Source organism: Callospermophilus lateralis, chromosome 1 (assembly GCF_048772815.1).
Source record: "Callospermophilus lateralis isolate mCalLat2 chromosome 1, mCalLat2.hap1, whole genome shotgun sequence".
NCBI lineage: Eukaryota > Metazoa > Chordata > Mammalia > Rodentia > Sciuridae > Callospermophilus > Callospermophilus lateralis.
In genome coordinates this window covers 224,391,691-224,402,593 of record NC_135305.1, presented here as the reverse complement: position 1 = coordinate 224,402,593, position 10,903 = coordinate 224,391,691, and the positions used below count along the sequence as shown (strand labels likewise).

The 10,903-nt window shown below is 57.7% G+C and overlaps 1 protein-coding gene across 2 annotated transcripts; it reads right to left on the bottom strand.

Moving 5' to 3' along the window:
* Window positions 1-888: 888 nt before the first annotated feature.
* On the bottom strand, window positions 889-6,090 carry Polr2e (RNA polymerase II, I and III subunit E). 2 transcript variants are annotated; one of them, XM_076872452.1, is made up of 8 exons: window positions 5,831-6,083; window positions 4,779-4,953; window positions 3,535-3,650; window positions 2,813-2,893; window positions 2,126-2,184; window positions 1,959-2,037; window positions 1,644-1,720; window positions 889-1,213 (listed from the first exon to the last, which is right to left on the bottom strand). In XM_076872452.1, exons 1-7 carry the CDS (start codon window positions 5,885-5,887, stop codon window positions 1,655-1,657), a joined length of 633 nt encoding a protein of 210 aa, XP_076728567.1. In that variant the 5' UTR covers window positions 5,888-6,083; the 3' UTR covers window positions 889-1,213; window positions 1,644-1,654. The 2 variants fall into 2 exon arrangements, with proteins under 2 accessions (XP_076728567.1, XP_076728568.1); XM_076872453.2 differs by lacking the exon at window positions 2,813-2,893 and having other exon boundaries at window positions 5,831-6,090.
* Between the last annotated feature and the right edge of the window lie 4,813 nt (window positions 6,091-10,903).

Below are 10,903 nucleotides of genomic sequence, written 5' to 3'. Positions count from 1 at the left end.
ACATTAAAAAATAAAAGGTATACATTAAGAGGTGCCAGTGAGCAGTGAGGGTGAGACATGCAGCCACCAAGCAGGTCCGAGCCCCACTGACCAGCTCGGCCACTCCTGGTGTATGCCCAGAGCACCTGTCACCCAGAGAGCCTGTCACCACACATGTGCCCACAGATGGCCTCAGCAGCTCTGTGCACCACAGTCAAGCGCCAGCGCAGCCCAAGGTCAATGTCCCAGGTGAAGGGACACCCAGCCTGGCTCAGGCACACCTGGAGTGTCCTCAGCCACATGCAGGAGCGAGGTGACAGCTGCAGCGTGGATGGACCTGAGGACCTTATGCCCTATGAGAACCAGACACGCAAGGCCACAGAGCGTGACCCAGTGACAAGAGACCCCCAATGCAGGAGAGTCCAGAGGCAGGATGTAGACCTGTGGGTGCAGGGCTGGGAGGGGACGGGTTTCTTTTTGGAGTGACAGTGTTTCAGAACTAGACACGGGATGGTGGCACATCACGAAGTAGTGAGTCCACCATCTGCAGCCAGGCCCTCAGCGGCACCACGTATGCTGGGCAGGCTCAGGCTGAGGGTCTCATCCCCAGCACTGAGGAACCCAATGCAAATGCAGACACAGCGGGAAGATTCACCAATGCCTGCTTTCCACCTGTGTGGGCAGAGGCCACCCGAGGTCAGTGGGAAAGGCAAAGACTGACCTTCTGTTTCCAGGTGAGAGGAGCAGCCGAGCAAGGTGCAGGCGCTGCAGACAGGTTCACCCGGTGCTCAAGCCGAGGCGCACAGCAGGGACAGGGGTCAGGACAGGCAGCATCTGCCCCCAGGCTCCACCCAGAGCAGGCCACCCGCATAAGCCTTGCAATTCATCTTGGCTTTTCAAACAATCAAATTTACTTAAAATATCCTTTATTTTTAGGCCATACAGCATTCTGACAGAGGAAACCTGCCAAGGAGCTGGCCGTAGCCTTGCCCTCGGTGAAGTCGGGAGATGTCAGGTGGGGATGGGCCCAGAGCACATAGGGGCGCAGCCAGAGCCGGACAGGCCATGGAAGAGGAGTCCTCGCCCCAGGTAAGATAAAGCAGAGACTGCTGCCCTCAGAACGCAGGAGGGCAGGTCCCTGCAGGTAGGTGGGTGTCCCTGACGGTGGTCACATACACCGGTGCCATCTCTGGGGTCTGGGCACGGAGAACCAGGGCCTCAATGAGTCAGGCACCTGGAACAAAGAGAGCATGCAGGGCAGCACAGGGCGCCTGCTGGGCAGCACAAGGCCTCTGGCAGGCCTGCTCCATGAGCATGCGCACAGGTAGCCCAGGGAGCTCGGGAGGGCTCTCCTGTCTCAGCACTGCCCTCAGGTGGGTCTGAAGTCACCCTCCTGGTGGGATTGCCAACACCCCCCTGCAAAGCTCTGCCTCTTGCCTGCCCTGAAGGTGAACTGTCCTGACAGTGGACAGCTCAGGGGAGAAGTGATATGGGGGTAGTTCACCCCTGAATTCCTGGGCGTCTGGGGCAACAGGAGTGAACAGGCCCAGGTAGGGTCTGAGCTGGGGGCAGTAGGCAGGATTTGTCCCAGGACAGAGTGACAGCCTTCCTGGAGGCCAGCACAGGGAGAATCCCCTGCCTCTGGCCCTTCCCACCCCTCTCACCTGCTTCATGGCTACTGCACCAGCCGGTAAGTGATGTACCTGCCCGCAGTCTCGCTGGGCCGGATGATCTTCACCACCTGCAGGAGCACAGGGACAGGTGCTGGGGGACAACAGGCCTCACCATGGCAGCACAGAGTGGCAGGCAACTACTCTTCTCTGGACCCCAGTTGCTGTGGCTTTAAAAAGGTGTGTGGAATGTGGTTCTAAGGCCCTTCCAGACTGCAGGGGATAGGACTGTGGGAGGGACAAAGCCAAGTCCCCGGCAGGCAGGTTCAGAGCAGCATCAAAGGTCGTCCTGCCCGAGAGGTCTCTCACCTGCCCTCGCTTTATCCCAAAGTAGCGGGCCACAGGGTCCCCTGCCTGGATCCTGGGCAGTTGGTTCTCTCGGAGTTTGCTGGGAAGCAGGTCAAGGAAAAGCCCAGCAGGACCATCTGGGGTTGGGGTGGGACTCTAGGAGCCAGGGGGTGTGACTGCAAGGATACTACCGGGCCAGCAGCTCAGTCACCTCCTCCTTGGTCATGACCACATGCTCTGGGACCAGCTGTGGAGAGAGGAGCCCATCAGTCACCACCAGGGCTGCCAGACTTCAGGACCCAGACAAAGCCCACCACCACCCTGAGCACACAGGGAGGGGTGAAGAACCCACACTGAAGCTGTGGGCAACCTGGGAAATGGTCACTGCAATAGGTTCTCTCTTTTTTTTTTTCCCCTGATACCGGAGATTGAACTCAGGGGCACTTCACCACTGAGCCACATCCCCAGTCTTTTTTTGAATTTTATTTAGAAACAGGGTCTCACTGAGTTGCTTCACATCATGCTTTTTGCTGAGGCTGGCTTTGAACCCGCGATCCTCCTGCCTCAGCCTGCACAGCCGCTGGGATTACAAGCGTATGCCACCATGCCCAGCTGCATTAGGTTCTCTCTACTATGCTGTCAGCACAGGGCCCAGGGGCCCCCAGAAAGAGATGCCTGTTCCCAGCCCTTATCCTGCAGGCCCAGGCAGGCCTGGGACCCACACCCTTAGCAGGAGCCTGGATGCAGAGGCTGCCCTGGCCAGGCCTCACTGTAGGAAGCCTACCCTGCCATCCTCCCCACTCCCCGCCACCAGGCCACCTCCTGCTCCAGCATGCTGATGAGCAGCACCCCACCTGCATCTCCCACTGGCCCACCTCGTGCTCCGTGATGTTGATGAGCAATTCCTGCTGCAGGAACTGCTCCAGGATGTACTTGGGGGCCATGTCCACCAGAGACTGCAAGAGACAGGGCTGTCACACACAGCTGTGGATGAGCAGCCTCGGCCCTGACCCCACCCCTCAGGCTGCAGGGTCTACCCAGGTGCCTCCACACTGCACCCAGGTGGTGTCCTCTGGCCTATGCCGGCTGCAACAGGACACGGTCCCTCCCAACCTGTCCAGCTGCCTCTTGGGTGTCTTCAGAGCTGGCGTGGCAACTTCTCCCCATTGAAGAGGTACCATGCGACTATGCGAACCCTACAGCATGGGCTGGACAAAGGCAGTGCGCTGGCCACCTGATCCCCATGAACCTGCTCAGCTCAATTCAACCCAAATGCCAGGAATGAGGGCACCTGTGCAGGCCACAGGGGCCCAAGCCCCTCTTGATGAGCCCACCCCTGTCCAAGCAGGACACAGAACCTGGTTCCCACAGTCACATCAGGACTCCGGGCTGAAATCCCAGATGCGGGGATGGGAGGCCTCCCTGGTTGGGGGTGCCCAGGCGAAGCCTGCCACTGGCAGGGAGTAAGGGTGTGGCAGGCAGGGGCAATGAGGTGCTAGGCAGGCAGAAAGGGTTGGGACTTGTTGTAAACTCAGCCACTTCCTCCATGGGACTGAACTGACCCAGCCCCTGGGTGGTACAAAGGTGGGGCGCCTACCTGCTTGGCAGAGGGTGTCATGCCCTGCTGCACTACGATGAGGGCCCGGGTGATGTTCTCCTCCTGCATGCGCTGGCAGTAAACCTTGATGGTCTTGATCCCCACCTTGGGCTCCTCTGAAACAGATGTGCAGTGGCACTGCTGGGAGCCTGCCCTCACCGCCCAGGGCACGCCGACTAGCCGGCTTCAGTCCAGTCGCTGCTCCTTTTGGGGCCTCAAGGTCCCCACTTGCAAGGCAAGACCTGAACTGCAGGATCCAGGGCATCAAGTCCCACTGGACCTGGCGGGTCCCTTCCTGACGTTTGGAGTCAGGTGCCCCAAGCAGTTTTACAGTTTGGGAGACTCTAGATTCTTTGGTTCTGGGAGCCCAAGAGACAGAAGCTGGGTGTTCACATGGTGAGAGTCTGCTGACAGGGCACAGGCCTGCCACCTGAGTACTGGGAGGCCCAGGAGCCCAGGGGCCAATCGGCACAGGGACGTAGGGTTGTCCATGTTTTGTCCAGCCACAGCCTCTGCTCTCACCTGACCCACTGATGGCAGCAATAGGACTGGACTGTGCCCCTTCATATGCTAAAGCCCCAGCCCTAGAACCTCAAAGTTGTAACCGTACTTGGAATCAACATTTTAAAAGAAGAGGTTAGAATACAGTGAAGTAATCAGAGTGGGTATTGAGTCACACTTAGGAAGAGACTAAAACTTGTGGGGCACCCTGCTGGGCAGAATGACATACCCAGCATCCAGCTACTCAGGAGACTAAGGCTAGAGGAACAAGTTCAGGGAAGCCTGGGTAACTTAGTGAGATCCTGTCACCAGAGGATAAAGGTCAGTGGTTAAGCACTCCTGGGTCCAGTACCATAAAAAAATTTTAAAAAGCATTAAGGGAAGGGTCCTAGGGGAACTGGTGGGAAGGCGGGCAGGGCAGGAGCCCTGCAGCACCTGGGTGGGACAAAGGGAAGTGGCACATGGGCTCCAGGGACGAGGCCTGTCTGCCTGGCTGAGAGCTGGGCCTGCACTTTCCCTCCAGGTGGGGAAGGGGGAAGGCATATGCAGAGCTGATGTCACGGGGGGCTGGGGGCCTAAAGGGTTGAGAACACAGTTCAGAAAGAGATGGGGAGGGGGGGGCATATGGGAACCACACGGACTTAGAGGGTGCTATGAACCAGTGCCTGAGGTGGTGTCTAGGTGACTACATCAGAACCATACCCCCTTGGGGACACTTGCCATGGACCAGCACAGGCCCCCACCTGGGAAAAAGACGAACATCTGATCAGTGGGGTCATCATTGTGTGCCACCAGCACGGTGAGGTCTGTGCGGCGCGGCCGCCCTTCACTTGGCTTATCCCCAAACTGGGCTTTGAACTCCTCCAATGTCTGGTCCAGCTCATCCTGGGTCACCAGGTAGCCACGGTCATGGCACAGCTGCTAGGAGAAAGAGCCAAGTGATGAGCCTGCCCAAGCATCTTAGCAAACAAGAACTCGTGACCTGAGTGGACAAACACCCAAACAGCTGAATGTGGCAGTGGCACAGGTGCACACAGCCTTGAGTCACTCAATAGTAATAGTCGCAAACTGGCTGAGCATTTAGAGGGTGCCACATAACTAGCCACTGCGACCCCCTGTGATGTCACCAGAGCAGTCCCAGAGGCTCCCAGAGACCTCCAGCCTTGACCCCCATCACCCAGTCTGGCAGGAATCTGGCTGGGAACCAACCCAAGCGGTTGCAGCCAGTCCTCCTGACCCGTCTGCAAAGCCATGTGAGGCAGGGAGGCGACAGGTGCGGCTTCATGCGACCGTGCTGACAGGGCATAAGGCTGCAGGGGGCTTCACCCGGAACGGCGGGGCCCAGGATCGCGGGCTCGTCCCGCCTGCACTCCCGCTCCAGCCCCGACTTCCTCCTTTCGCTTGCACGCTGGGCAAGCACTCCCCGACTCGGAGGCAAACGCAAGATGTCTTCCCCTGCTTTCCAAACCAGAGTCCGCGCAGGCCAACCCAGCAACGCCCTCCTCCCGGCCTGGCCTCGGCTCCCGCCGCGACGGTCCCCGGTGCCGGAGAAACCACGCAGGGGCGCGGCGCGGTGCGGCCCGAGCTCAGGCCCAGGACCGCAAAACAAGCCGGCGCCGAGGGACCAGCGCGGGTAGCGCGGCCTGGACTCCGCAGGCGGCGCCCGCTCCGGTCCCCGCGCACCCTGTCCTCCTCCGGGCACCCCAGGCGGGTCTCCGAGGGACGGGGGCGGGCGCCGCCACGGCGAGGGAGCGGCGGGCACGCGGGCAGGGCAGGGCGTCCTCGCGCTGCTTGCCTGCATGATGGTCTTCCGGATCTTCCAGAGCCGGTAAGTCTCTTCCTCGTCGTCCATGGCGCCGCCGCGCGCAGGCCAGCCCACCGCGCATGCGCCCAGCAGGACCCACGCGAACTCCGCCAGCGCCCAGCGCCGGGCAGGCCCCACAGCCTGTCCCCGCGCGGGGCTGTCGTCGGCGAACGCCTGAACGAAAAGACCTGCGCGACCGGCAGCGCTCAGGGCAGCCCGAGCCCCCCGAGGGCGGTGGCTGGCTGCGCAGAGACCCGCCTCAGGAGTTCTGTGGCTTTGGCCGCAAGGCCTCTTGGGAGTGCGAGTTTCCGCTCAACTCCTGCCCGGGGCGGCCGTTTAGGATCCCGGGGGAGCGGGGCGGGCGCGCTCGCCCCATAATGCCAGCTGCTCGGGAGGCTGCGGCAAGAGGATCCAGAGGTCAAAGCCAGCCTCAGCATCAGCGAGGCGCTGAGCAGCTGAGTGAGACTCTGTCTCTAAATAAAATACTAAACAGGGCAGGGGTGTGGCTCAGTGGTGGAGTGCCCCGAGTTCTATCCTCGGTACCAAAAAGAAAAAGAATCCCAGGAGCCGGCGGAAAACCGAGGCCTGAGCAGGGTCGCGGGTCGGCTCGGGGAGGCGCTCCAAGCGATCCGTGCACCCAACTGCACTTGGTTTCCTCGTTGGGCTCGTGTGACGTCCACGTCCCCACTGTTTCCCTCTTGGTGCGATGTGATAGGCTGTCCCTGTCCTAGGGGTGAACTGAGCACCCCGAGAAGGGCCCGGGGTCGCCCCAGGTGCTGGTGAAGCGCTCCCGCTCGGCCGTCCTGGAGCCCTCGCCTAGCCCAGCCCGGCCCCCGCGCCGCGTCCTCCCTGCTCCGCAGGCACGTTTCCCCGCGGCGCGGCGCGCCAGTCACTGAAAGCACGGGTTTTGCAAAAGGGTCCATTCGCAGGCCATCCACACATAAGGCCGGAGCCCCAAGTCAAAGCTGCCTCCCCAAAGCTGGGGCTAGGGCTATGACGGGATAAAGACACAGGGTGGCCTGGGGCGCCCAGCAGCCTGGAGGAAGGAAAGGTGAAGTAGAGGGTGGTCTCTGCTTGTAATCAGGCTTCATGGCTCGCCTGGGGATGTGGCTCGGCATAAGAGCATCCCCAGCACCACGATAAGACACTGGAAAATAAACCCACGTCATGGCTCCTCCGAGGAAGCCTGTTCAGACAGTGGTGGGATTAGTATGCTCCACTGGAGCGGAGGTGTGGCCTTCTGATGTCAAAAGGTGAAGGTCATATACCTGCACAGACCCACAGGAAGGAGCAGTGGTTCAACAAGTTTAAACTACCTCTAAGTTCCTGAAAACCACCTAGGCCACCTCTGCCGTGGTGAGCGGCCAACAGGGGGAGTTGCGGTGTTCCACATAGCTCAGCTGCAAAGTCTCCCAGAAGCTGAGGTCCCAGTGAGCAGTGTCCAGAGGTGAGGCTTTGGGAAGTGGTCAGAGTCAGATCATGCAGGCTTTGGCTTCACCAGATTAATCCATGGAGGGATTTATAACTGAATGGAATGTTGGAGGTGGTGGAAACCATCGATGGTGGGACCTAGTTGGAGGAAAAATAGGTCACCAGGATGTGTTTCGGAAGGGCACCCATACATGCACACTTACATACGCGTATGTATATATGTATATATACACACACACATATTTAAATATATATATTTAAATAATAATTTTGGGGGGTAATAGAGATTTAACTGAGGAGTGCTTTACCACTGAGCCACAACCCTAGCACTTTTTTGAGACAGAGTCTGGTTAAGTTACTTAGGTTCTTGTTAAATTGCTGAGGCTGGCTTTGAATTTTCAGTTTTCCTGCCTCAGCCTCCCAAGTCACTGAGATTGCAGGCATGCACCACCACACCTGGCTGGAAGGGTATATCTTGTCCCTGGCCCTGTCTGCTCTCTGCTGCCATGAGATGAGCAGCCTTCCTCTGCCATGCCCTTCCACCATGATGTTTCTGCTTTGGAGCCATCCAAACATGCAATGAAGCCTCTGAGAACAAGCCAAAATCTTTCCTCCACAAAGCTATTTTTCTCAGGGTTTTTGTCACAGTGATAGAAACTAACACAGTGAGTGAAGCTGGAGGGTTTACTCAGGTTTTAACTCAGTTTTGTTTGCATCTTTACACACCCTGTACCCACCCCAGTGGTGAAGGAGGGCTGCACCCCCCGCTCTTCCTGTGTCCTCCACCTTGAAGCTGTCAGTGACCTCTCAATTACTTTGCTGAGCAGCCACAGGGGCAGGGAACAAAATGGACCTTGCACCCCTTGTGTTGCAGGAAGAGCCCAGGGAAGAGCCATGCATGTGCTGGATAAATGCTGAAGCCTTTTTGGGGCCCGTGGTGGGGAGGAAGTGGAGAAGGCTCAGGGAACTAGAGAAGGGGCTGCCTGGAGCACTGGCCAGAGAACAGTGGAGGACAGATTCCAGCACTGGTCGGTGGGCGGTGGGCGGGAGCCCAGGTGCCTGGAGGAGGGTGTGTCAGGCCAGAGAACAATATGGGCAAAGGCCCTGAGGCTGGACCTGTCTGCTTGGCAGCCTGGAGGCCTGTGCAGGGAGGGGTAGAGGAGGTCCTGCTCTGGTGGGCAGGTGATGGAGCCCTTCAGGGTGGAAGGACAGCTGGGTTTTCTTTTCAGCGTGCAATGTCTGGAGCTACTGTGCTGGTAACAGGTCTGTGGGAGCCAGGGCAGGAGCAGAGACCAGGGAGGCATCCTGGCCATTGGTAGGGGTGGCTCCTACTTGGATCAGCAAGGGGAACGTTCCTCAGAGCCCACAGGGTTTGCAGATGGATGGAGCAGTGAGATTTGAGAGAGGGAGAGAGATGGGGAGGACAAAGCTGCCCTGACAGGTGGCAGACCTGGGGAACAGGTGTAGGGACAGATGGGAAATGGGCGTGACACGGGAAGGGGGCATGGTGTGATGAATGTGGGGCTCCTATGGACCCTGAGGGGAGATGCCAGGTAGCAGGCATCAGCTCCCAGGAAGGAGCTCCAAGCCGGTGGTCCAGGGTGGGGTTCCAGGAGGAAAGGAATCCTGTGTGGGCAGATGCAGAGTGGAGCAGGGCGAGAGGAGAAGGTGGGGGTGGGGGTGGGCAGCAGATGAGAGCCAGGAGTGTGTGAAATGGGGCACCTTAGGAGTCCTCCTGCTGGCCTACAGGACATCAGGAGGCAAGGAAGCGGGACTGGGAACGGAGGTGGGTTCCCCAGGAGCCTGTGGGCCACAGGGCCCACCACACAGATGACAGTGACCTGAGCTCACATCCTGGTGCGTCACACCCCTGCCCTCTCTGTCTCTGAGAAACGGATGTGACTCCATTTTTAAAAAAAACAGCCACTACCTCAGAGGAGGGCCTGTCCTGTTAGAGTCTGTAAACAAGTCTGGATGGCGCCTGGCAAAATGCCAGAGGGAGTGGTTTGTGAAGTAACAAAAGCGAGCCATTAAGTGTTGACTGCTGTATTAGTTTATGCTCATTGAGATAGGCTGTGTGGGATGTATAAATACCGCTCCGTCCTACAATAAAGGGCTCCCACTCCTGCTGTATCAATGTCCACAAGTTGCTCCTTACCCCCCCCTTATTTGCCCACCCAGCCCAGCCGGGCTGCCGCACTGTCCTAAGGTGGCGGGGAGGGAATGACCCAGCGTTCCTAGGCACATAGCCACCCTGCTGAGTCATCTGTCATATGTCCTGGACTCAGCAAATGCAAGTTCCTGAAAAGACCAAAAGAATGCTGGAGGGTTGGGGTGGTGGCTCAGCGGTAGAGCGCTCGCCTAGCAGGAGCAAGGCCCTGGGTTCCATCCTCACCACCACATAAAAATAAAGGTGTTATGTCCAACTACAACCAAGAATGCTTGAGGCCTAGTTTCGGTGATTGATAACACCCTGCAGTTGAGCATATATACTCCTGCAACCCCTCGCAGCCTAAACCAATCAGTTCAGATGTATCCACCAGGTGAACTAATCAATCACCCCTCTCCAACTTGTTGCCTCCAGCGAATATGGTAATCAATGTTAAGACTTGTTGATTTTCCCACGGTATGAAATGCTTTGCTGTATGATGTTGTGACTCAGAGTATCCCCCCAAAAACCTATAAATCCTCACTGAACTAAGGGTTGGAACTCACCCTGGGACCGATGTGTCGGGAACGGTTGTGAGTCCAGGCTCGAGCTTGCAATAAAGACTCTTGTGTGACTGCATTGGATTCGGTTCCTGGAGGTCTATGGGGTCCCACGAATCTGGCATTACAGATCCACACCAGGGTCAGCGGGAACAGGAGATCTCAAGGCCATTTGGAAGACAGTCCAGCATGCCCTTAAACAGAGATCAGAGTCCCTGTAGGACACAGCAGCCCCACACCAGGTGGACACCCAGAGCAGGAGCATGTGGACCCACGTAGAACCTTACGCAGCATCACACAGCTGGCAGGCACGGTCCGCCAAGAGATGACCGGTAAGTGCGTGGCGGGTCACATAAGAACACAGTCCAGCAGTGACATGAACGAGGCCGGACATACAAGGTCACACAGTTTGTGACTCCGTGGATAGGAATGTCCAGGCAAGTCCAGAGACAGGGTGCGGATTCATGGGTGCCTGGGGCTGGGAGGGGCTGAGGGTAACTGTTCATGGGGACAGGCCTTCTTCTTTTTTTTTTTTTTTTTTTAATTTTTGTTGATGTTAGCTGCAGGGTGGGCTGAACACCTGACCCCCCACCTGTTTGGTGCAAGGGAAACTAGCCCCTTTCCGGTCTGCCTGAGCGCAGAAGATGACACCCTTAGCAACTACTGTATGAGCCAATCACTGGACACCAATAAGGCAGCTTGCAGACCCAGAGACCCCATTAGATTTTGGCTATAAAAACTCTCTCTCAGGCTGGGGATGTGGCTCAGGCGGTAGCACGCTCGCCTGGCATGAGTGCGGCCTGGGTTCGATCCTCAGCACCACATACAAACAAAGATGTTGTGTCCGCCGAAAACTAAAAAATAAATATTAAAAAAAAAATTCTCTCTCTCTCTTTAAAAAAAAAAAAACAACTCTCTCTCTTG